This window comes from Microtus pennsylvanicus, chromosome 2 (genome assembly GCF_037038515.1).
Source record: "Microtus pennsylvanicus isolate mMicPen1 chromosome 2, mMicPen1.hap1, whole genome shotgun sequence".
Lineage (NCBI taxonomy): Eukaryota > Metazoa > Chordata > Mammalia > Rodentia > Cricetidae > Microtus > Microtus pennsylvanicus.
This window is the reverse complement of record NC_134580.1, coordinates 70,233,645-70,259,864: the sequence shown is the minus strand read 5'-3', so window position 1 is coordinate 70,259,864 and position 26,220 is coordinate 70,233,645. Positions and strand designations below refer to the sequence as shown.

Genomic DNA, 26,220 nt, shown 5'->3' with positions numbered 1-26,220 from the left:
ACAGTGACTGAGACCACCGTCCTCATCACTTTATCCCTAGAGTTTGGTACTTTAGCTGCTCTCCTGATGGAATTTGCTGAATGATTGAGTTCTTGAATCAAGAAAATCCTGAATTGTTGTAAAGCTAAATGAAGGAAAACCTTGAGGCCTGAACCAGCCATGGAGGCTTCACCACTTTGGTCCCAGCCCAGCTATATCCTTCTGCTCTGTTGACGCTGTAAGGGACAGAAAGGTCATTAGTACCACTCTGTGTTGTCCAGCAGACGCCACCCCCTTGTCGTTAATTCCTTTTTGAATTAACAAGGACCATTTAGTTTTTTCCTTAATGGCAGTGACAGTCATGATGCTGACAGCCACTGACCTCATGCCTTCTGTGTGCTCAAGGCTGCAAGGCTGCAGGCTGCAGGCTGGGTTTTCACTGGTTGTCCAGAGAAGACTGAGGTCTGCCCAGTGAAACACCTGTTCGAGGCCACACACGAAGCTCCTAAACTGTGAGCTGAGATTTCATACCACTGGGATCTGTGATGTAAGCATGCAGTGTTGGCATAAGGACCGGACTTCGTGCCACTCCATGGAGGTCCCTGCATGCTAGGGCATCTGCCATCTGGGGAGATTGTGGAGGAGAGGAAGTCTGAGCTGCAACGTGTCTGGCCTTTTTGTCTTAAATTGTGTGTGTTTGCACGTGTCCCTGTGTGCAGGTAAATATGTTCATGTGTGTAGGGGTCAGAATTCAACCTTGGGTGTCATTCATTAGAGGTCCATTTGATTTTTGTTGGTTTGTTTTTAAAGCAAGGTTTCTTGCTGGCCTGAGGCTTGTGGATTGGCTAGACTGGCTGGCCAGCAAGCCCCACAGATTCTCTCGTGTCCATCTCTGCAGTGTCAGGACTACAAGGTTACATCACTGTGGCCAGCTTTTTTTATTTGGATTCTGAAGATTGAACTCGGGTCTTCATGTTGTTTCATCTTCCCAGCGTCCTGTTTCTGAGATTGTTAAAACACAGTGACTGGTTAGGCTTATATGCAGACCAAGGAGAAACACCCCCACTTCTCTCTCCTTCAATAGCGGTACAGCTGCCTTGAATGTTTACAGAATGTCGCTCGGGTCCTCTGATCCTGTAAGCACAGCCATAGCTGTGTGCTCGTGCCCACCTGCTGGTGATGGTGGGGCATGCATACTGGTTTCTGGAGTGACAAAGCTCCTGACTTGCCTTGCTCCCAGCTTTTCCATCTTGAATGCTGAGTTGGGAAGGATGCTTCAAATGTGGTACTTCTCTGCACAGAGAGTTCGTGACAGTTAGTTTTGATTACTCCAGCAAAGTCCGAGTGTGTGAGTGTGTGGTACTGGGAACGGAACCCAAGGCCTTACATGTGTTAGTTAAGGGACCCGCTGCAGTGCTGCATCCCCAGTGCCTCCTGCTGGAATAGAATGTGTGAGCCAGTTAAGTGTTGGGAACGGGCTCATAGTTTCAGCTGTTTAATCCCCAGCACTTGACTGCTTTGCTTTGGGGCTCCATTATAAATGGGGAGCACGGGGAGGGGGAGGAGTAAGCTGTTACATAGCAAGCCCCTGGGAAGAGACTAGTGTTCCAGAGCACCTTGAAGGGGAATCTGCAGGACCCTAGACCTCCCACTAGGCCCCGCCTCTTAAAGGTTCCATTGCCTTCCAGTAGTTCTGAGCTGAGAACCAAGTTACTAACTCAAGGGCTTTGGGGGAACATTCCAGGTTCAAGCTGTAGCCACACAGATAACAGTCAAATGTAGTAAAAGAGCTGGGGAGTTGTAAGTTCTGAGTGTTACCTTTGGAAAATGTGAAATTTGATGTCTTGTGAGTGTGAGGATGTCTGTGTCTCAGCTGGTTGAGGAAAGCTCAGCAAGCTAACAGCGGGCCCTGGTTAGTGCAGGCTGGCGCGGCGCCGTCACTCGTTGCTTCCTTACTAACCTATCAACGCTGTCAGATTTTTGGGTTTTGTCTTGTTTTTTACTTAAGAGGTTCTTTGTTCCATCATCCACCAAGATTCCACCATGTTAACTACCATGTTAACTTAGCATGTTACATGCTAAGGAAGACAGCAGGGCTGCCGCTGGGCATGGCAGAGCCCTGGGCCTTGCCTCCGTCCCTTTAGACCTGGTGAGGGAGGCCCTCCCTCATCCGACTCACAGCTGGCAGACATACCATCAACAGAAATGATCTTTGTCACTGGGGTCTTGAAAGAAGTAATGGGATGTCATGAAGCGAATGCTAGGGGAGACCACAACTGTGGCAGCAGAGAGTTTCCTAGATCAGGAAGGCCTACAAAGGTGGCAGGCATAGTCTGAGACCCACAGATCAGATGGGAGCAGATGTCACAGCTCATCGCAGAAACCTTTTACGAGGACATGGTCATTTGGGGGCCATTTCTGTGAGTCCCAACATTAACTGCTGTTTCTCAGTATTAGTGACTATAATCAAGTACCCAACAGGAAAGAGGAAAGGAAGACACATTTATTTTAGCCCAGGGTTTCAGGGGGATTTCAGACCATCATAGTAGGGAAGGGCTGGCAGAGTTTGTGGTGGTGGGAGCGTGTGGTGAAGATGCCTCACATAAAAGCAGAGTTGGAGAGGGCTGGAGAGATGGCTCAGAGGTTAAGAGCACTGGCTGCTCTCCCAGAGGTCCTGAGTTTAATTCCCAGCAACTACATGGTGGCTCACAACCATCTATAATGAGATCTAGTGCCCTCTTCTAGTGTACAGGCAGAACACTGTATACATAGTAAATAAATAAAGTTCTTAAAAAAATAAAGCAGGGGAGGGGGGAAGCCAGAGTCTGCCAGCCAGGCCCCACCTCCACAAGTCTTCACACCCTACAATATAGTGCTACAGCAGGGTACCACACCATCAAAGCGTGAGCCTGAAGGGAACATTCTAGACCAGACTATTGTATTGTTTAGATTTTTTGCAAAACAATGTTGCTTGTTGTTTATAGAAGAGGAAAGTGTGTGTGGCAAAAAAGGGGTGAGGGGGTAATCCCTGCTAGCTTCAGAATGTGGTTACCCTGGCAGGGAGGAAGTGGAGGAGTTTGAGGAAGAGATGATTTGTATGTGGGATTTATAATTTAATTTTTATTTATTTGGTGTATATGTTGTATTCATGTGGCAATGTGTGTGCACATGCATGTATGTGTACATATGTGCATGCCTGTGAGTGTGCATGTGTGTGCGTATGTGTATGTGTGTGTGCAGACGTTTGGTCAGAGGGCAGCTCTCAGAGCTGGTTCTTTCCTGTCTTCATTTGTGATCCGGGCTTTAACTCAGTTGTCAGGCCCATGTCCTAGTACATACACCCACTGAGTCACCTTCCTATCCCAGCAAAGGGAAAGATCTGAGATGAACACGACTAGCGGACATTCTGCTGGTTCTTGCTGCCAGCTACGTTTCCCGCTTACCATTTCTGAGTGTGTGAAGTACTCTGTAAGTATGATCCTTTTCAGGGTATGGAAAAGGGGTTCTGGCCGTGGGTGAAAGCTGGACTGAGCGCACCTCAGAACAGGCTGCAGCAAAGCGAGGGGCGGAGGGGGGCAGTTAGTGATTTTTCTTCTTACTATGAAAAAATGCCTGACATAAACAACTAGCCAAAGGAAAATTTATTTGGGCTCATAGTCTTGAAGGTTCCAGTTCATAGTCTTTGGCTCCATTAATTCTGGGCCTGACGTGAGGCAGAACACGGCAGTCAGAGCTGTGAAGAAGAATGTTCACCTTGGGGTGGACAGGAAGTGGAGAGAAATGAAGGAATCACGTGGTGCACCCTTCCTAGCTCTCTCCAAGCAGATCTTCCTCTCGGAGTTCTCTGCACCTCTTAAAACAGCACTGCCAGCCAGAGACCGTGTGCTCAGCACCGGAGCCTGATGAGGCCACTTCGTGTTCAAACCATAGGCTGAGGCTAGTCAGACAGGTGGGCAGACTCGGGTGCACAGGCTTGTGAGGTTATAACCACATGCGTGTGGATGTCATCATAAGCTCAGTGGATAGCACTAGAAGTGGAGAGTGACATGGTCTGATTTCTGTTGACAGACACGTGGTCTTCTGTTTCGAGGACAATGGGTAGAATGTTAATACTGGTGTCAGGGGATTTGGGAGGCTGCTCTGCTCCACTGAGACCTCAGGGAACTAGCCTTGATCTAGCATATTTTTCCACAATTAGAAAATTTTGTGTTATATGCTAATTATACCTTATCTAAGGTGTGGAAACAAGAAAGAAGGAACATGTCACTGTGAAATCCAAAAGACAAATGGAAAAAAGACAGATCTTCAAAAGAATCAATAATATGGAAAGTGAAAAACTATTTATTAAATGAAAGGTTAATCATTAAAAACGAAGCAAAGACACTGGGGCTTGGTGGTGAATGCCTGTAATTCCAGCACTCGGGAGACTGAGTAGGAGGATTGAGAGTTCAAGACCAGTCTGAGCTACATTAGAGAAGCTTTGTCTCAAAAATGTTACAAATTAAAATTAAAATAAAACATCAAAAAAGTAAGTGCAGTAAGATAGGAAAACTCTGATAGATGGAAGAAACTTGAGTAAGCACAGAGAGACAGTTAGTGAGTTGGAATAGAGTTCTGAGAAGTTTTCCTTGAAGACAGACTAGACTATGAAGAGTTAAAGACACCAAGGATTGAAGGAGCTATTCTGTGTTTATTTAATAGAAATTCTACCAGAAGAGATTGGAGAGAGTAAGAGGCTTACTCAAAATGTAAAAGCTGAGAATTTTCCAGGACTGAAATGTGGAAGTGATCATTAAGTGAAGAGAATTTTATAATCTCAGCTTCAAAAACCCCGATGCAAAATGGTAGCAGGCATTGAGTAAAGTGGAAGATTGTAGAGTACAGTAGACCCATAGTAGACCAACAGTAGACCCATAGTAGACCAACAGTAGACCCATAGTAGACCAGCAGTAGACCAGCAGTAGACCCATAGTAGACCAACAGTAGACCCATAGTAGACCGACATAGGCCCATAGTAGACCGACATAGACCCATAGTAGACCGACAGTAGACCCATAGTAGACCAACAGTAGACCCATAGTAGACCGACAGTAGGTCCATAGTAGACCAACAACAGTAGGCCCATAGTAGACCAACGACAGTAGACCTATAGTAGACCAACAGTAGACCCATAGTAGACCGACAGTAGGCCCATAGTAGACCAACAGTAGACCCATAGTAGACCAGCAGTAGACCAGCAGTAGACCCATAGTAGACCAACAGTAGACCCATAGTAGACCAGCAGTAGACCCATAGTAGACCAACAGTAGACCCATAGTAGACCAGCAGTAGACCAGCAGTAGACCCATAGTAGACCAACAGTAGACCCATAGTAGACCGACATAGGCCCATAGTAGACCAACATAGACCCATAGTAGACCGACAGTAGACCCATAGTAGACCAACAGTAGACCCATAGTAGACCGACAGTAGGCACATAGTAGACCAACAACAGTAGGCCCATAGTAGACCAACAACAGTAGACCCATAGTAGACCAACGACAGTAGACCTATAGTAGACCAACAGTAGACCCATAGTAGACCGACAGTAGGCCCATAGTAGACCAACAACAGTAGGCCCATGGTAGACCAAAGACAATAGACCCATAGTAGACCAATAGTAGATCCATAGTAGACCAACAGTGGACCCATAGTAGACCAACAGTGGACCCATAGTAGACCAATAGTAGATCCATAGTAGACCAACAGTAGACCAACAGTAGAGCAACAGTAGGCTGCTTTAAAAGTGGGTCAAGAAAGAACCAGAAACATTTTTAGAGAAGCTAACACCCATGCTCTTTGGTGAATCTTCCTTTCTGAGTGTCTTTCTTTCTGTCTTCACCTTCAAGCTTCAGATCTATATTAGAAATGTCTTTTAAGGACCCCTGCCCTCCAATAGGAAAGCCAAAGACAGCCTAGAATCCCATGTCTTAGTGGATCTTGATAGTCAGAGTGATTGTGGAGTACAGACATTTGGACACAACCCTACCCCAAATTCCAAGGGTCTTGAATATTTGAATTTTGGGGAAAAGAGGAACCCTTTCAGATCACAAGGCCTGGGGCCCAGTGATGACACTGCAGAGAGAGAGGGCAGCATTCAGCTTTGGTCACCTGTGGAGACTGGTGCTCCTGGGCCATGCTGCCCAGAATTCCATCAGTATAGTGCACATGGGATGTGACTATTTCCTCTCAGGCCTTCTCGGTCTCTAAGAGTTTCAGAGTATAGTGCATACTCTGAAATGGGATGTGACTATTTCCTCTCAGGCCTTCTCAGGGTCTCTAAGAGAATGAGTGTTGGTGGAGAGAAGACAACAAGGATTCTTGACCCCATCTGGGGTGGTTTTGGGGACAGTGTAGGAGAACGGGAAGAGGTGAAGCTGAGGATGGAGCTGGACCCTGGCCTGGGTAAGAAGGAACCCAGGCATGTAAGAGCCCCTTCCCTAATGGCACAGTCTAGACAGTCTCTCTGTTTTCCAGATTGTGGACAAGAACAACCGCTACAAGTCCATAGATGGATCAGATGAGACCAAGGCCAACTGGATGAGGTGAGTCCCAGCCCTGCTGGCTCCAGGGGGCCTCGCCTGCCTCTGGGATGAGCCAAGGGAGCATCTTGGGCTTTCATGCCTCAGAGCTCTCCAGGCTGCTCCAGAACTGCTGCGGGCAGTGTGTGAGAGGATTGCCCGTTCCCCCAGGATTCCATCAGAGGCTCTCGTGGAGGGCCTGTTGCCAGGCCAGTGGGCTGCAGACATCCTAGAGGCTACAGAGGCTCTGGGCTCTTGGTAGAATTCCTGCAGAAGAGGAGAATGGCCCCACCCTAGGATGGACCTGGGGCAGATTTCTGCTGCTTGCATGGCATCTCTCCAGGGAAGACCCCAAAGCCATCGCATGGTTGTGTGGGGGTGAAGCCTCCTGCCATCTCTAGCTCCTGTTCCCACAGGACTCACACAGGATTGACTGCTGACAAGAGTGGTCCTATTCTGACCCCAGGATGTGGCCTGGAAGTTTATATCAGAAGGGTCCTAAGAGTCTAACCAGAGAGAACAGAGAACTGAACAGGGGTCACTCCTCAGATAGCTACACTGAGTTGGGATCCAGGCTCAGAGCTGGCCTGTATGCTGCGTGTGGGTGTGTGTTAGGAAAAGGGTCAGTACCACTTGGTGGTGATGGGATTTGAATGTGGTAGGGAAATCAGAGAGGCCTTCACAGACCCGGGGGCCCAGTCACATCATGGGTCGGAGGCCTCGCCACTGTGTAGTTCTATAGGGACTGATGGGACAGCAGGAGATGTCTCAGAGACATGAGGAGGAGGTGGTTAGAAGTTGAGAGTCACGAGGAGATCCCTGTGTCCCTCTTGGTGGCCTCACTGCCACCTGCATGCCCTCAGAGCTGCAGCTAGCATCTAGGGCAGTTTGAGGGTGCAGCCGTTCCCACTGCCATTGAACAGGTGTAGAATCAGCACCCCTCCTTCTCTACACACTGGCCAGTTATCCCTGAAAGTGGCACAGGAAGTTGGGCTGGACATTCCTATCCACCTTCTCCCCCTGTCCAAAGGCCCCTTAACCACGGTCAGCTCAACAGCATCTTGTATCCCTGGTGCTGAGCACTGCTTCTGTCCGATACAGGATGGGTACTTGAGAACAGGCCAGTCCAGCCCTGCCCAACCTTGCCCTCTTCATCCTTGCCAGGCTCACACCTGCCACCGCGTAAAACGGTAGAGAAGCACAGACATGTGCACTGAGGGTCCAGATGGAATAGGAAGGAGCCTTTGACACGAACCTTCAGAGGGGCTTTGTCGAGGGCACCTGGGGCAAGTAGTACAAGCCTTGGAGAAATGCTGTCAGTGGACAGCACAGACCAGACCCTGTCTGGGTTTTTGCGTGGATCATTACAGTCAGGTCCAGGCCAGCTGAAGGAGCGTGTCTGAACATCCTGGTGTCACTTGCAGAAATCCAGGAACTATTGCTTAGAGAACTGAACTATTCCATGTTTCCCCCATTTCTGAGCTTTCCCACAGCCCCTTAGGAGATGCTGCCTCATCTCAACCAACTAAGCCATTGTTTACCATACCAGGGATGCAGATATAACTTGGTTGGGGATGGATCTGGAACATCAAAATTTTGCATTATAGTGATTATTGTGGCCCCTCAGGCTGACAGCCATTGCTCTGTGCTGATAGCCATGCCCCAATGATGAACTGAGACCAGAGCAGGGCAAAGTCTTGCTCGACGTCATGTCACCCATGGAAAAGTGAGGACCGTGGCCCTGTGTCTCTGGACCTACAAGCCAGGGTTCTTTACCTGCAAGCCAGGATTTTTCTTTAACACACAAGGAACCAGGCAGAGCTGTGGGTGGGTGCAGTGGGCCGGAGTCCACTCCTCCCACCTTATTAGCATGACTGTCCTGATGCCCCTAGCGTGTCCTGACTCCAAGTGGCTCCTTGGTGGTCTTAGCACTGTATCCCGTCTTGGAAAGGTTCCAGGATCTAGTGGCTGTGTTTGTGTGTGGCCTTGCCTTTGGTAGCTCTTATTTCTAGACTCTCTTAGTTGTGCTCTCACGGATCAGGGGTTTGGGGGTGATGCAATGGATAGATGTCTTTAGTAAGTTAGTGGTGGGCCAGGCAAGGGCTAGGTATTCATGTTCTGAGTGGTAACCTATGCAAGCTCTGTGTTAGGTGCTCCACGTGCGGTAATAAGGCCTGTTTTGTGCCTCCGGGGGTTACTTGAGACATGTGTGCCTTTGGCAGTGCTTTCAGACATTCTAGATGGGCAGAGCTTCATGCATGGGTACTCCTGGTTTGCACTGAGGTAAAAGGTAAGCATATTATTGGAATTCCACAGTAATCTCATCTCCTAACACAGACTCTGTGAGTGCCCATGGAGACTTAATTAGGGCCCTGCAGGGTTCACCCTAGCTTTATAGAGGCCCTGTGGTCCACAGGGATAGTCACAAGTCTGTCTGAGTGCAAGACTTTGTCCTGAGCGGGTTCCCGAAGCCCCCAGTTTTCCTTTACCTGAGTATACCCTTGACTGGGGGGAGAAAAAGAAGGCTGGAGGAACCGAGCACCTCTGATCTCCTGCTGTGGGCTTGGGAAGCCTATGGGTTGGGATCCAGGTTTCCCCTGGGTGGAACTTTCAAAGCTATAGTGACGGGTAGGTAGAACCACAATGTGAAAAGATTGGGTTCCAAAGCCAGAGCAGGTACCAGGTCGGGTTGAAGAGCCTTGGCAAAATCAAGGCTATCTTAGTGTCCTTCCAGGGGTAACATGTCTCTTGGAGGATGTGCATGGGTACCTCACATCTTACCCAGAATGCCACTTGAGGAGGAGCTGGTGGAGCAGCTGGTGGAGGGAGAAGGGCTTGTTTTGCTCTGTACATATACAGGGACAGGGATGTGGGGGACACTGGGAAAGGGAAATGAGCCACAAGTACAGAATAAGCTTTCTGTGATTACAACGTGGTGGGCGCTAGCAGCCAACGCCACAGGCCACTGCAGTTCACTGTAGGGCTATTTTTTTGATTCTCAAAATTTTTGTATTTATATGTGTGTGTGTATGCACACATGTACAGATTCCCACAGAGTCCAGAGGTGGCAACAGATCCATTGGAGCTTGAATGAGAGGCATTTGTGAACTTTCTGATGTGGTCGCTGGGATACAAACTCTAAATCCGCTGTCAGTGTTAACCACTGAGCCATTTTTCCAGTCCCTTAAGTTGTTAAGGCTCTTGTACGTAGATGGAGTCTTCAGAAACTACTGTGGTTGGCATCCCTACTCTGGATGGGAGAATGAGGCAGCAAAGTTCCAATGAACTTGAACTTCCTGTGCAGTTCAAGGTGCTGTAGGGTAGCCCTGCCCAGCAGTCAGTCGCTGGGCTCCTTCTGCCTCATTTTCCTGCCTCCCCTTTGAGGAGGGAGGAGGAGGCATCACTGTAGGAGGGTGTGGTGTTCCCTGGCTCCCCAGATGGGGCCTGTGATTAGGAAGGAGGACCACCCTCACTGACGGTCATTTACCCAATTATGCTTTGTGGGATATTCAACCCAAGGAACATGCTGCCCCTGGCGGAGCGTAAGAGGAAGCCTAAATTCTCCAAGGAGGAGCTGGACATTCTGGTCACAGAGGTGACCCGTCACGAAGCGGTTCTCTTTGGAAGAGAGACCATGCGACTGTCCCATGCCGACAGGGACAAGATTTGGGAAGGCATAGCTCGGAAGGTCACCTCCGTCAGCCAGGTTCCCCGCTCCGTCAAGGACATTAAGCACAGATGGGATGACATGAAGCGCAGGACCAAGGACAAGCTTGCCTTCATGCAGCAGTCACTGTCGGGCCCAGGGGCCGGGGGCCACGCCCATCCCATCATGCTCACTGTCCACGAGAGGGCCATCGAGTCAGCACTGCTCACTGCCCCGGCTGGGCACAGCTTCCCCAGTGCAGAACTGGATGGTACCGACAGCCCTTCTACCAGCTGTGAGTATCGTTGCCTGTCCGCGGCCTGAGTGTGGGGGCTTGCTTCCTCACCCCTTCCCTTCAGTCCCAGTCCTCCCTGTCTCCCCAGCTCTCTACACGCCTGCACCCTACTTCTGTCCCCACTTCTTGTGCATCCTGTCTGTGTTAGAAGCTGCCTTAGGAACAGGAAGGACAGGGCTGCATCGAAAACCCACACAGACACTTGTAGGACTAAAAAGCTTCAGATGCGTCCAACTTTTGGGCTGAGGGCTGCATGCACATAGCTATGAATGTGGCCTAACCCAAAGCATAAGCTTGTTTAAAACATTACAATCTATTTATTCGTTTATTTGTTTTGTACCTTGAGCAGGAACTTGTAGGTGACCTCATTGTGTTGCGGTGTCAAAGGTTAGACATGGCTGCTTGAATTAGATTATTGCACATTCTTAGAGGACAGATAAGGGTTGACCCAGTCCAGGACATCCCCAGTTTCCAGCCTTAGACTTAGGGGATACCCAGGGCCCATGCGGGGCCTGCTGTTCTGCAGTCAGCAGGGTCCAGTGTCTTCTGTGTTGGGTCTGCAAAGCACATGGCAGGAGGTGCTGAAGCTGTTAAATAGATCAGGCCAAGCCTGGCTGAGGACGGATTGGAAGGGTGAGGAAGAGTTAACCAGGCCTGGTGTGAGGCGCAGAGAAGGGGAGGGGAGGGCGAGCAGGCTGGGAACAGCATGTACAAAGCCCACATCAGGAAGGTGCTTGGCACGTTCCAGGAACTGCAGAAGCCAGGGAAGCCCCAGCATAGCCAGCCAGGGGAGGGGCACTATCACAGCAGCCAAGTGAAGGGCTGGGCCAAAGAAAGGCCTTTCTCTGTGCTTGCTGGTGACTGTCTGCCTTGTCCTCCGCACCCCAGTCTTCTGCGTTGGGTCTACTTTTCTGCCGTCCGTGCCTCTGGTGCTCACCTGAGACTGGCTGGGCTCCCCCATGGTCTCTCTGGCGCCCCTGTCCCACCCCGTTCTCTTTCCCTGTTTCCCCACCTTCTTGCTTCCTGGGACTTTCGTACAGTCTTTCTACTTGACCAGAAGGGGGAGCCATTGGTGTCCCTCTGTGAAGAAAGAACGCCACCCCTTCCTTTCCTCCTCTTCACACATCCACACCCACCCTCATCTGCTCTCCTCCCTGGAGGCCCTTGAGCAGGCTGTGGGGGCCGGCACGCAGCCCGCAGGAAGGTGCTTCACAGAGTCTGCCTTCCTCCCTGGCCCCTTGCCATGGGTTCTGCTCATTTCCTGTTTGGCTGGGGCCTCGGACAGGTGGCCACTCTCAGAGTCAGCATCAGGAGTAGGAAAGAGTGCTCCCGATGAGGCAGGCTTCCTTGTTAGTCAGCTGAGGAAAACAGTCTTCCAGAAAACAGAGGTGCCCCTGAGACTGAGCCAGACTTGAGCCTTGGTCTGCCAGGGTTTGCTGAAGCCTCAGGGGGCGGCATCCAGAAAAGCCTGCTTCCTGAATCCTGCCCTACTCACCCCTCCATTCCCTAGAGATCAAAGATGATGAGGTTAGCAGAGGTAGCCTGGGTACAGGAGCCCCCATATTTACTAATAGTCACCATTGTCAGCCTGGCTAGGGCCTCAGTGGCCTGAGGGCTTGGGAAGGGAGTAGTGGCAGCTCAGAGTGCTTATTCCCACCCTTTGTGGCATCTGCTTGCTGGGCATGCTCAAGAAGCAATAGGTTCTCAGTGTGCCAGTCCCATGAGACCCCAGGGACCTTAGGAAGGAGGAAACCACCTAGAAGAGTAATTTCTTGGGAGGTAACTCTGACTTTTAGCCCCACACCACAGACAGGGAGACCCCCTTTCAGCAAGATGAGTCGGCCACAATTTTTATTTCTGCTATGGGAATCTACCCATAGCGTGGCCACCTGAAAGTATATGTTCAGGGTCTAGGGCTTGCTGCTGTATCCCTTATTGAGGAGGACTAGCAGTCTGTCTCACAAGTTCTACACAATCAAGCATTCATGATGGGTCATGATGTCCCACCTTGGGGGACGGCAGGGTTGGTAGCTTGCCCCACATAACCCTGCTCATTCCCTCACCAGCCCTTCCCTCCCACCTACAGCCATTTGGCATCACCTTGCAGTGGTTTTAGGTTAGGATTCCAGCGAGGTTTCAAGGTGGCCCCAGGCAACTTTGAAAATGCCTCCACTATGGAGGCTGAGCTCACAGAGAGAGGAGGCTGAGCTCACAGAGAGAGGAGGCTGAACTCACAGAGAAGAAGCTGAGCTCACAGAGAGGGAGGCTGAGCTCACAGAGAGTGGAGGCTCAGCTCACAGAGAGTGGAGGCTCAGCTCACTGAGAGGGGAGGCTCAGCTCACAGAGAGGGGAGGCTCAGCTCACTGAGAGGGGAGGCTGAGCTCACATAGAGTGGAGGCTCAGCTCACAGAGAGGGGAGGCTGAGCTCACTGAGAGGGGAGGCTGAGCTCACAGAGAGGGGAGGCTGAGCTCACAGAGAGGGGAGGCTCAGCTCACTGAGAGGGGAGGCTCAGCTCACAGAGAGTGGAGGCTGAGCTCACATAGAGGGGAGGCTCAGCTCACAGAGAGGGGAGGCTGAGCTCACAGAGAGGGGAGGCTGAGCTCACAGAGAGGGGAGGCTCAGCTCACTGAGAGGGGAGGCTTCTGACAGGGCAGTGCTTTCAGCTCTCCTTGTGCTGTAAGGTCCGGGGGGGGGGTGTCTCATAGCCCAACTAACTGCCCAGCCAGAGGCCCCGGAGGTTCAACAGAGTAGTCATTAGTTTTCCTTTGAGTGGAATGCAATGACACGTCAAGGTCACGAGCCTTTAGATGGCAGCCTGCCACTGCAACTAGGACCTCCAAGTCCTTGGACTGGACTTTTCCCCTGGAATGTAGCTGCTGCTGGGGGAAGAAGGGGACCAGCTTGCGCTCACCCTTCTCCCAGTGTCTGCCCCCCATACCTCAGGCTCTTAGGAGCTGGCATTTCTCCGTGGGCATCACCACTGTAGGCTAAGGGCTGGCAGGCGTGGGCCCATGACCAGGGCTGCCCTGGTCCTGTTGTAATCATCTGTCCTTCTCTCCTTGTATGCTCCAAGATGATGAAGATGAGGAGGCTCCTGGGCCCTCACAGCAGCCTCTTCGGACGCCCCTCCTACGTCCTCCAGAGGAAGAGGCCCACCTGGCCAGGCCCACGCTGCTCTGTTCACCTTCTTCCTCAAGTCAGACCCAGATGTTGGGCCCTAAGCCAGAGGTCCTGTCCCATCCCTCACCCCAGGCCCAGGCCTGCAGGACCCCAGAGCCTCATCCCAACTCTGCCACCATGGACCTGGACTGGCATCTCCTCCATGCCCATGCCCACCAGATTGAAATGTTCCAGCAGTTCTGCCAGGAGCTGGTGACCGTGCACCAGGACATGGCCGACAGCATGCATGTCATCAGCCAGGCTGTGGCTGAACTGAACAGCCGTGTTGGTCAGATGTACCAGACGCTGATGGAGATCCGGGATGCAGCTCAGGCATCTCAGCGGGGGCCAGAAAGGGCAGCCCCCATGGGCTCTACTCCCCAGGCTCAGGCACCCTTGCCGGCCCCTACACCAGATCCCCCAGAACCAGCCCCCACACGGACTACCAGGTCTCGGAAGAGAAAGCACAATTTATAACCTGGCCAGTTTGCACAAGGAGGCGCAATGGCAGTGGTGTCTGGCTTTGAGATGGGGGAATCTCTTGGGTCCAGAACCAAGACTGATAACCCTGGGGCATGGTCATCTCCTCACCTGGTGCAGTCCAGCTTCCTGTGCCATAACAGCAACAGCGGGTGTACAGGTCCGCCCTTACCTCAGGAAGATGCTCAAGATACAAGAGAAGCTGCCTGCTTGATGCTTGCTTGGCCTAGAGGGTTGCTCTCCTCATGGCCTGTATCCTGTGGAGCAGGCTTTGCTGGGGCAGGGGGCATCATCCCAAAGAATCTTGCTTCCAACTCAGGGCTGCAGCAGAGTTGACCTCCCAGGTCCTGATTCTGCTTTCTCAGGTGGTTCGGCCTATGGGTGGGCGGGGCTAGCTCAGCCGGGTGGGTGGAGCCTGGCCTTGGCCCTGTGCTTGCCCTGCCTTGCTCAGCTGCTGTGCTTGCCATTTGTGGAGGGAAGGAGCAAGAGCGTGGGGTGTGCTGATGAGGGGAAGGAGACTGTCTTGCATTCTTAGCACACTGTGAGCTTTTCCCCAAGCCTGTACCTGCAGGCCATCTCAGGGAGCCGTCTGAACAGTGAAGAGGCAGCCAGAACAGTCTTTACAATCACCGATTGCTGGTCATTCCAATCATGCATTGTCATGCATCTCAGGGGTCAACAATGGCACAATCGTGTAGTGGGGGACAGTGCTGTGGACCTGGCCAGCTTCCTTCAAGAGGCCAATTCTAGAGTGCTCCTAGATTCTTCTCACCTAAGCTCTTCCCCTGCCTCAGCTTCTGCACTTGGGAGAGGGAACAGAACCAGCATGGAGATAGATGAGTCTACCAGCCTACCATGGCCCCAAGCCTCCAGCCAGTGGTGGGGAAATCAGGGCCCAGGCCTCAGGAGCCAGCAGGCAGACTCTCTACTCACTGGCTCCTAAGGAGGCCAAAGCCCAGTAAGGCTGTGCCCAGTCCACCTCCCAGCATGCCTTGCCTCTGCTTGCTTGGGCTGTGTAGTTACTTAGCTGTATACACTTCCAGCTTTATATTTTGTTTGGGGGCATGGTCAGAGAGTTAGGGAGGGAGACCGAGTGAAAGCTTAGGTCTGATTGAGGCGCGGCATTGTCTTCGCTCCTTGGCCTGAGGCTGACCCCAACAGACCTTTTGCACCCTCTTTCCCCTAAGAGCCTAAGTGGGGCTGGAAGCCTTCTGGACCCAGTGCCTGCTGAGGCTATTGCTAGAGCTGTTTAGGAACACACCCCATAGTTTGTCCTCCATGAGGCGAATGGATGGATGGTACCTGCCGTGTCCCTGGGCCCTGGGCTCCATCATCCCAATTTGTGGTTCTTTGGGGGTTCCTGCCTCCTCAAACTGAACATTGCCTTGTCCAGTAATAGCCCAGTGCCTGGAATTGCCCTGCCTACCCATGCTGGAACCCAAGATAGCCCTCTCAAATATTTTTGTTAAGATGGCAATAAAACTAAATGGATGTCACACTTTGAACACAGCCAGGCTCCAGGATCTTTTTGTTTTGGTGTGTATTCTCTTTCTTCACATCCCAAGGAAACTTACAACCCCCCAGAACAGGGATTAGTGCTTAAGGGAAAGTGTGTGGGGAGAAGGGCTCTGTGCCCCTTGCATTCCCTGGATTTCATAAGCTCCCCATGGGCATGCCTAGACCCATGCTTGGCCCTCACAAAGCAAAGACAGGGACTTGTAGGCCAAAGGCAGTTAAGCATCCATGGATGCTAGGTCAGCTGTTCTTTGTTTTCCTGCACATCAAAAGTGACGTAGTACTCAGTGGATTCAACCTGATACTCCCCAAAGTGTTAGTGTTTCAAGGGAGAGAAATGATTTCTGGATGGAGACTAGAGAGGCTCCTGGCTGTCCAGCGGGGGGCATCCTGAATGAGACATCCTTCTTAGTAGCTGCAGCCCTATTGATCTTGATAGCCGTTTATGAAGGGCAGGGCCCTGCCTGTTGAGCCCCAAGACTTCTCGGAGGACAAGAACGGCTTCCTCTGCCATTCACTATAGTGTGCCCACACAAAACAGTCTTCTCATTTGCCATCAGCCTGGCTTACCTCCAACTACGGAGAGAACTTCCTTGAAGCAGGGACCCTCAAATTGTACCCTATAATATCCTTGCTAGATGGTTCTTAGCTACATGTGGCTGTAGAATCCAGACCATTCTCTAAGTTCCTGGCCAGAATGTATAACTTGGAAATGGAGATCGCAGTTTGTAGGAGATACAAGGAACGCTGCAGCTGACCTGGGTCTCCACTGTCAAAATCCGTGTGACTGATTGGCCTCTACTTCTGGTCTCAGGGAAGAATAGGCCAAATTAGAGGCTGTAAACCAGAAACGAGGTCAGAGTCCAAGGGACGGTAAGCCATTTGAGATGGAAATTTCTGCTTTCGTTTTTTGGTAGCAGTGGGGACTAAGAGGCCAGCATATTCAATAGGAAGAGGAAATACATGGGAAGCTTATGCCAGCTTCCCAAAGGGAAACCTTGAAGGAAGCCCATAGCATATAAGGACAGTGTTTTCCAGAGGCTGAGTGACCAGAGGCTGGACCTAGTCCAGAGACATCACAGAGCCCGGGCTCTTCTCAGCCACTCTTCCCATTTCTGTCTCCCCGAGCAACTTCCTTTCTGCTGGGAAGTTGTACTCGCCTAGCCTGGCCTGTGTTGGTACTATTAAACAAAGTGGATGCCTCTATGGATCAGAACCCACAGTTATTTCCTGACCCAGCTAGAAAATGTGGTACACTTGATAAGACCCAGTGGGTGAGGCCTGAGCATTGTCCCCCCGGCTTATCTGTCCAATACCCAAGGCCGTGAGGAGGCAGGACTGAAAACAATGTGTTATCTTCTGGAAAGAGTCAGTCCAGAGCCCCTGCGCTCACCACCACTGCCTGCCACCGTTCAGTTGCTTCTAGGGTGCCCAGGTCTGAAGCAGACAGCAGCGCCCTCTGCCCTGGTCTCCCACCAAGAGAGTGAGCTGGGAACTCAGACCCTCTTGCAGCCAGCTGAACTTGGCCACAAGGAGGAGATGGTTCCTGAGGACCTTGGGGTCCTCAGCCATGTGATCAGGACAACAGGGCTGTAAGAATGGGCCAAGCTCTGAGTGCTGCTGAGAGAAGGTATCAAATTAGAGGTGACGGGTGCTGAGCCTTGAAAGTTCTGTCACGTAAACATGTCTCGCCAGAGGACTGGGTGGCTGTGACTCGCCCACAGTTGCCATGTGTATCTCATTTCAAAAGCCAAGTTTAAAACAACCCAGTGCAAGATGCTCAACACATTTTGATCCGATGTTGAAATACTTTGTGATCTGTATCAAGCCTGAGGGTGCTCCTTCTAAATGCCAGCTCTTGTTGGGTACATCAGCCGTGAGTGTGTGTGTGTGTGTGTGTGTGTGTGTGTGTGTGTGTGTGTGCAAATAGAGATGGACGCAAACAGGTTGAGATGTTTAGACCCATCCCAGACATTGCTGTTTTGATTTAACAAGCCTTGATAGTGACTTGTTCCTCGTTTGCCTTCTCATCTAGCATTTAGTATTTGATGGCTGTCCTGAAACCAAAGGGGGAAAAGAAGAGGGTACACTTAATATGTTGTATGAGCCCAGAGAGAGAACACAGGAATGGTGTTTCTGCCTTCCCAATGTGTCTGGAACAGAGACACTAGGCACTACCTCTGCTCTGTGCCCTGCTGACCAGTAAGCTGGTGATATCTGGACACCAATCTCAGATTCTTGCTGGATTAGAAGCTTGGAATTATTTTGCACATACAAAAAGAAATCTCAGGAGTGGAGCTGAGGCTGGTCCTTTGGAGAGATGAAGCTGAGGATGGCTGCTTGCGTCTTGGGGGCCTGTCTTTTGTCTTGGCTAGCTGTACCTAGGTGCATAGAGACCCCCATGACATTTCCACAGCTCAGGGGAGCTCTCTGGTGCACATGTAAGATACTGATGTGAACGCAGGTCTACTGAGGTTAAGGTCTGGACATGATGTCTGACCCAGGGCTGTAGGCACCATTGACCTTATCCAGATTGGAGCTTGGTGTTTGCTCTCTGGTTGCTTTGGCCTTCACTCCTACGGCCTATGATATGTTCTGTCACCAGAGTGGATTGTTTCTTGAGCATCAGGGGATGTGTTGGTAAGGTGCCAGCCTCCTCCAAGGTTAAGTCAGGCTGACTCTGCAGGGACCTGTCCAGATAGGAGCAGGGTGGATATGAGGACCTTAGGCACGGCCCTAGGGTTGGAGAGGTCTTCTTGGAGCTGCTGGCCCCCATTGTCACCTTGCAAAGGGACTGACATCTGTGTGAGTACTTTGATAAACAGCACAAACGTTGTTGAGCAAACCTGGAAGGTGCATTCAGTTCCAGAGATGATCATCTCAGAATGACGGTCATGGTTAAAACGTGGGCATGCTTATCCCAAGCTCTTCTTGCGGGCTCGAAGCGTTGTTGAAACACAGAATGAGTGGCTTTGGCTCTGAGCTCTCTCACTTTCCATCACAGCAGCGCTGCTGTGGAGATGGGTAAGGTATTGCCAGGATGTGGAAAGTGTCGTTTGAGGGACACTGGGTGAGGGGTGTGGATCCTGGATTGGATGGACCTACACTGGTGTCTTGGGCATGGCTGGGCTGGTGCTTTCCATGCCCACATGGAAGCCATGAGTTGCAGTTGTGGAAAGAATAGGCTGCCAAGCTGCATCACCCCTTAATTAGCGGGGTCCTTGGGGGAGTTGCTCAGCCTCTCTGAGTCCTTCTGTCCTTATCTTAAACTATGCTGCGGGTCTTCTGTTGTCTCTCGTTTACCGTTCTCGCTTGTCCTCTTTGGACCGGCGTAAGGATGCTGCTCTTTATCCTGATTGAGCTATCACCAGTCACTCTTAGAGGGTGGATATTTCTGATAAGCCTAGTGGAATATGAAAACAGCCCAAAGCATCCCCTGCGCCAGCTGCCACCAGAGGCCTGAGGTTAAAATGCAGTGAAACTGGAGCTGGAGCAATGGCTCAGTGCTTCAGAGTATTGGCTGCTCTTTCATAGGAGCCAGGTTTGATTCCCAGCACCCACATGGTGGCTCACCGGCCTCTGTAACCCAGTTCCAGGGGAACTAATGCCATCGTCTGGCCTATGAGAGCAAGATACACAGACATACATGTAGACAAAACATCCCTACACATCAAATATTAAAATAAAATACATTTTTTTAAAAAACACAGTGATGAGAGAAAGGGATGGGCACCTGCTGTTGAGTCTAGTGTTGACTGTGACCCATGAGGTTGCCAGGACAGGTACCATTTTTGGTCTCAGATAAACAGATTCTTAAGGTTCAAAGAAAGATGTGAGGAGGACCAACTCCAGTTAGCTGTCTCTGGGCGGGGCAGCAGCTTTGCTTACATGCCCACAGACTTTAACCAGTGTTGCCCTGCGCTGGAGGCACTGCACCAGGTGTGACCCATGGTTCTCACCTGTCCCCTCCCCACCAGGTACGTGGTCATTTCCCGGGAGGAGAGGGAGCAGAACCTCCTGGCATTCCAGCACAGCGAGCGCATCTACTTCCGGGCATGCCGAGACATCCGGCCTGGAGAGCGGCTGCGGGTCTGGTACAGCGAGGACTACATGAAGCGCCTGCACAGCATGTCCCAGGAGACCATCCACCGCAATCTGACCCGGGGTAAGTAAGGGCGAGGGAAGGCGCATTCCCTCAGGGCCAGGGCTACACCTACAAGGCTAAGCCCATAGGGCTAGGCTGGTACTTGTGAAGGGGCATGCCCACAAAGCCAAGACCATATGCACCAGGGAGGGTTGCACCACCAAAGCCCAGAAAGCTCCTCTGGAAACCTTCCAAGGAAACCACTGAGGAATGCAGTATCCAACAGGCAGGCCAGACAAGTAAGGCACAGTAAGTCAGTTGTTACCCCAGGGAACTGTCCTCCCTAGGAGGCAGTCCTGAGGAGATCAAGGAAACCCAGTCAAGTAAATCATTGACCGAAAACCAGTCCTGTTCCGCTAACTCTAACTGGTGCAAAGACACTTCTCACTCAATACCTCTGCAGTTACTTCCTGTGTGCTAGCTGAGTTTCCAACACATTGCCACGTGATCACAGTAATGGGAACTAACCCACTAAGATGCTCTGAGAATTCGTGGAACAATATAATCACTACCATTAGTGCAATCTCTACCTCGATGGTAATTAAGTGCTTGGTTGTAAAATTCTAGTCCGGTGATTCCCGTGGCATCAGCTCCATCATCGTACAGATGACCACACTGGGCGTTACAGAAATTCAGTGGCTTACCCAAGGTCACATGACTCATGAGGTCAGAGCTAGGTTTCCAACTGAGACATATGAAGTCAGGATCTAAGTTGTAGCCAACAGTGGCCACTAGATAAAGCCAGCCTCGGTATGACGTTGCTGGACTTGTTCTTGTCAGTCCAAGCATAAAAAAGCATAAAAGAATGGTTTCTACCAGGAGAAGACTGAAGGACATGAGAAGATGACCCCAGGCTCCATTGAAATGAGCTGTTTGACAGGATCTTGCTGCCGTCCTCAGCCTGGCACACCCAGGCCCTTCTTTTGAGAATCTCTTCTTTGCACGGAAGCCACACATCCACATGCCCAGAGTCCATTTGGTCCTCAGAGCCAAAGCCAGGCCAAGCCCTACTTTACCGTATATTTGCCTGACCTCTTGGCTGGAGCCAGCCTTGTTTGGAAGAGGAGTGGAGGAGACAGAAGCAGGTGACGCCTTGAAATGAAGCTGACTTGGAAGACAAAAGGTGCCCAAGAGCCATCTGGCATAGTTCAAAGCATCTGGCAACTGCAGGAGAGGTGATAGACCTGTGGGAACTCATCTCCTGTCCCCTTTGGAGCTGAGTTTGGGCTGTGCTGGCTTCATTAGGAAGGCGTGCTTCTGTGGTGAGAGGTGGCTGCCATTTGGCCTCTTCCTGAAACTCGACGTGTTTGGTGAACCTTGGCTGCATGGATAAAAGCAGAAGTGACTGAAGCAGCCAGGCAGTTCCCAGGAGAATCACAGCACCCAAGGAGAAGAAAACCGAGAGAAGTCTCAGCCGTGCACAGATTTCCGTACTTGGATTTTTCTGGAGCATTTCTTCTTTTATCTTCTCCAAAGCACCCGCCTCATCCCCAAGTCCTGAGACCCAGGGACAGCTTAGAGAAAGGAGGGAGGCTGGGGAAGTGGAGGCTCACAAGAGGCCTGGCACACAAACTTGAGATAGAGCAAGCCTTACAAGAGACAGGATTGAGGTATGGACCAGGCTGAACTGTAGGGTGCAGGAGGAAACCAGCAACCACAGCAGGCCGGCTGGAACTGTGAAGAAAGTGCTCCTTGAGAGTGACTGTGGGGCTTGGTGGATGATTGATGTATGCTGATGTTAGGCACAGAGTCCCAATCCTTTAGTGTGCCTTCAGCGGCCTGTCAGCTCTGCTTTGGACAGTCCCCTTTGCCCAGTCACTTAGGGTATCAGAGGGGTGTGTGTGTGTGTGTGTGTGTGCGTGTGTGTGCACGTGCGCATATGAGTATGCGTGTGTGCAGGTGATGTATGAGTGAGTACATCTGCGGACCAGATGTCAACCTCAAGTGTCATTGCTCAGCAGTCATTCACTTTGCTTTCTGAGACAGCTCTCACTGACCTGGATTGCCCATAGGCTGTCTAACTTGTGAACCCAGGGAGCCAGCTGTCTCCACCTTCTCAGCGCTGGGATTACAAGTGCCTGCCACCACACCTGGCTTTTTTCTTTCGTATTTATTTTTTGTTTTTACATCACAACTGCAGTTTCCCCTCCCTTCTCTCTTCCCAGTCTCTCCCCACACCTTCCTTCTTTCTCCCTAACCCCCATCCATTCCTCCTTTGTTTATCTTCAGAAAAGGTCAGGACTCCTGTGGATATCAGCCAGTCGTGGTATATCAAGTTGAGTGAAATTAGGCACCTCCTCTCCTACTAAGGCTGGGTGAGGCAACTCAGTAAGAAGAAAGGGTCCCAAAAGCAGGCAGTGGAGTCAGAGACAGCCGCTGCTCTCTGTATTCGGAGTCCCACAAGAACACCAAGCTACACAACTGTAGCATATATGCAGAGGGCCTAGGTCAGTGCCCTGCAGGCACTCTGGTTGTCGGTTCAGTTCTGTGAGCCCTTATGAGCTCAGGTTAGTTGATCCTGTGGGTTTTCTTGTGTTCTTGACCCCTCTGGCTCCTACAATCCTTCCTCCCCTTCTTCCACAGGATTCCCTGAGCTCCTCCTAAAGGTTCGGCTGTGGGTCTCTGCATCTGTTTCCTTAAGTTGCTGGGTGAAGCCTCTCTGATGACCTGGCTATTTTTTAACATTAATTCTGGGCATTGAACTCAGGTCCTCATACTTGAAAATCAAACCACCCCAGTCCCCACCCCCTTTTTGAGATGAGGTCTCCTGTATCCCAGGCTGGCCTTGAATTCGATTTGTAGCTGAAGCTGGCTTTGAACTCCAGAGCCTCCTGCCTCCACCTCCCAAACGCTGAGGTTACTGGGGCAGCACTGTACCTGGCTTTTAGTGAAACAGAGGCTACTTAAGCAGATTATGGTCGTCTGTTTTCTGGAAGAGTGTGGTGTGGAGCCCAGAGCTTCCAGAGAGAATGTCAGTTATTCGTTTGTGGTTCTTTGAATGGTAGGCATCAACACATGTAGGTGATGTGCGTGATGTATGTGGAGATTTTCTTATTTGCTCTGGTTTGATCCCTGAATGCTCTGGAAGATTTGGAATAGAATTCATGGTGACCTTTATTAAAGGTCATCTGTGGACCAGGGAGCCTACATGGAAGCCTTGAGTCTAGAAGGGTTTCCCGTTTGTCTTAGGAAACATGAATGACTTTGTCTTAGAACCCAGAGACAGTGGCAGTCTGCTATGCTTGCCGCCCTGGCCTCCCTGCATCTCCAGCTGCCCGATGTCTGAGGAGTCTATAAAAACCTGAACAGTCACCCTTGATTTCCAGAGGTTCAGCTTGGTGAACGCCTCACCTGCTCGGTGACACAAACACATCTTAAATGTGTTTAAATTTAATTTTATTTATGTATTTTATACGTATGGATATTTTGTCTGCATGTCTGTCTGTGTATCACATGTGTGCTGGTGCCCTCTGAGGCCAGAAGATGTCTTCTGGGTACCCTAGAACTAGAGTCCCAGAGTGGGTGCTGGGAATTGAACTCTGGTCCTTTGGGAGACCTGCAGTGCTCCCAACCTCTGAGCCATCTCTCCAGCCCACACACTGCGTTTTTAAAATGTTCTCACCTCATCATCACTGACTGAGCTTTCTGTGGTTCTGCTTGTGTGGAAACCCAGGCTCCTGGAAGCTGGCTGAGTGCCAGGAGCCTGGTGAGTCTGATACTTAGGCAGATCCTGTGAGGATAGAATAGAGACCTGAGCGACTTAGCCCTGCTGTGCTGTCATCTGTGCGAGTCTGGAGCCTTGAGGAAAGTAGCTAAGGGAAGCCAAACCTGGAATCTCCTGACCTTCACCTAGGGCTACGGAATAAATCCTTTCACCAGAAGCCTGAACACTGTGCATTCAGAGCAATCTCTGCCCAAGGTTACAGAGCCAGGGACCTGACCTTGACCCTGGCTCAGGCAGCCTTTGAGATTGCCCAACCAATTCTGCTGCCAGAACTTTCTGAGAGCTGGAAGACTCCTCTGCTTTCTCAGCATTTTTCCCCCTGGGGAAACCAGCACCCTGTAGCAGTCTGTGCTATTCTGCTGGCTGTGTTAAAGAATCTAAAATAGCTTATTTTGGTGAGCTCACCAACATTTCAAGGTAACTAAAAATGATAGAAAAAGAAACATCTTTTCGCAGGTGGGGAAACAGTTATATTTGAGAACGCTTTGGGTCTCGTGACTGCCTTGTTCTTACCTTGAAGAAGGCTGACGTTTGGCATTTTTAGAAAGCTCTCTTCCTTTTTAAATTTCAGACATGGCTGAGAACCACAGGACTTTGTGTATTTTTTTGTCTCCACACTGCTGGGAGAACAGAAAGACAGCAACTCTAGGGTGGCTGTTTCTCCCGTTCTCTAAAACTGGGCACGGAGGAGGGTGGAGCCTATGCTCTCCCCATACCCTTCACTGGGCACGGCAGCCATCCCGTAGTCTAGGTCTGGAGAGCAATTTTCCCAGGGTGGGTGGAGATTTACTCAGCTCTGAAGTTTGTTGCTTTATTCAGATGGGGAGGGATGCTGTCTCTTAGGGTCATAGTATGGGGGTCCCATTCCCTTAGGATGGGCACTTCTTGTTATTCTCCCCTTCAGGCACATCCCAGCTCATAGGTGTAGCATTTATCCATGCAAGGGCTCTTCAGAACTAACTGCCTCCTTGTAAAGGTCTTGTCCTGTGACCCTCATGACTTCCCATGGCATGCTCCCCTCTCCATCTGGGTCTCACCTGACCCAGACGGTTAGAACCAGGAGGATGTGTCAGGCGACTCCCTAGCAGAAGGCCCATTCTGTTTCCTGTTGGTTCCTCCACTTGGGGCTTTTCCCCACATCCTCACACCCTGGTTTTCCTTCCTAGGAGAGAAGAGGTTGCAGAGGGAGAAGGCTGAGCAAGCCCTGGATAGTCCGGAAGACCTAAGGGGTTCCACTCAGTTCCCTGTGTTGAAACAAAGCAGAAGTCCCTACAAGCGCAGCTTTGATGAGGGGGACATCCACCCTCAGGCCAAGAAGAAGAAAATAGATCTCATCTTCAAGGATGTACTAGAAGCCTCACTGGAGTCTGCTAATGTGGAAGCCCGCCAGCTGGCTCTGAGCACCTCTCTGGTCATCCGGAAAGTCCCCAAGTACCAGGATGATGACTACGGTCAGAGCGCCGCTGCCATGACCCAGGGCATACAGAATATCCGCCGGACCCAGGGGGAAGGGGACTGGAAGGTCCCCCAAAGGGTGGAGGATGAAGAGGAGGAGCCTTCGTCGTTCAGGGCTGACAGTCCTGCCGAGGCCTCTCTGGCATCCGACCCGCACGAACTGCCCACCACCTCCTTCTGCCCTAATTGCATTCGCCTGAAGAAGAAAGTGCGGGAATTGCAGGCAGAGCTCGACACGCTTAAGTCTGGAAAGCCACCTGAGCCCTCCGTTCTGCCTCCGCAGGTACTGGAGCTCCCTGAGTTCTCAGATCCTGCAGGTAAGTTGGTGTTAGAGGGAAGAGCGCATGGCACGCTGTGTGGAGGGTGGCCCAGAGCTCTCTGTCACAGCTGCCTGCCAGGAGACCCGAGAAGTGCAACGCAGAGGCAGCCACCTCCAGGGCTGGGAACCCTGTCCCTCAGGTGCCAGAGGCAGGCTGGCTTGAAGCTCTGGGGGTATTGCATGTGCCAACCTGTATCTTGCTTGTCAATAAAGGATGTCCCATTGCAGGAGGGCTGTGTGTTGTGTTCTTGACCTGTTGCTTTCCTCTGGGGACCCCACTGTTTTCTTCTCCCCAGCCTGACTTCTCTCTCCCCCGGTCCTGAACAGGTTGTCTGCTGGGAGCTCTCACAGCTCCCCAAACTCAGGCCAGGAGCACAGCCTAGTCCTCTTCTTCCAGACTCTGTCCTGCCTATATGGTGCTAGGTTCCCAGCCCAGAGTTCTAGAAGGATAAGGAACCGGAGGACCGGGAGTCAACAGCTGTGCAACTTTGTCCTGCGTTGCTGGCTTCCTGGGTCTCTTCAAGTTTTGAACCAGGGGGACCTGGGGATTGGTTCCGTGCAGATCTGCAGCTAAGCCGGGTTGTTTCCCTCAGCTTTCCTACTCAGCTACCCTCAGAATGGAATGGAGTAGATATAAAAATACATTTGCCTCAGCATCCATGCTACCTTCAGTTAAAAACCACACGCCTCCCCTGACCGTATCGGTATTGGGCATTCCAGTGCCTGGTCCTCCAGTGTAACCTGAGTATGTGACATCAAACATTCTAGAACATTCCACCCCAGAAGCACCCACAAGTCAAGACTGAGCTCAGGTACAGGGAGCCTGGAGCATGGAGCATGGGTAGCGACCAGAGGCCACCATGGGCAATCCCTGGGGAGGAAACCTCCGTGTGGAGAGCAAGCTGGGGTTCTAGCCCCGTGGGGCCTGCTTTCCAGCAGTATA

The 26,220-nt window shown here is 51.2% G+C and overlaps 1 protein-coding gene across 5 annotated transcripts in view; it reads left to right on the top strand.

Moving 5' to 3' along the window:
• Prdm11 (PR/SET domain 11) overlaps positions 1-26,220 on the top strand; it is a 93,800-nt gene that overhangs the window by 59,003 nt on the left and 8,577 nt on the right. For 3 of the 5 annotated variants that reach the window (XM_075961476.1, XM_075961481.1, XM_075961479.1), the window contains exons 5-7: positions 6,496-6,563; positions 19,613-19,800; positions 24,670-25,275. In XM_075961476.1, the coding sequence (XP_075817591.1) occupies positions 6,496-6,563; positions 19,613-19,800; positions 24,670-25,275 (862 nt within the window). Of the gene's footprint in view, positions 1-6,495; positions 6,564-10,058; positions 10,481-13,554; positions 17,484-19,612; positions 19,801-24,669; positions 25,276-26,220 lie in introns of those variants that run through there. The other 2 variants (XM_075961482.1, XM_075961480.1) reach the window with 2 other exon arrangements.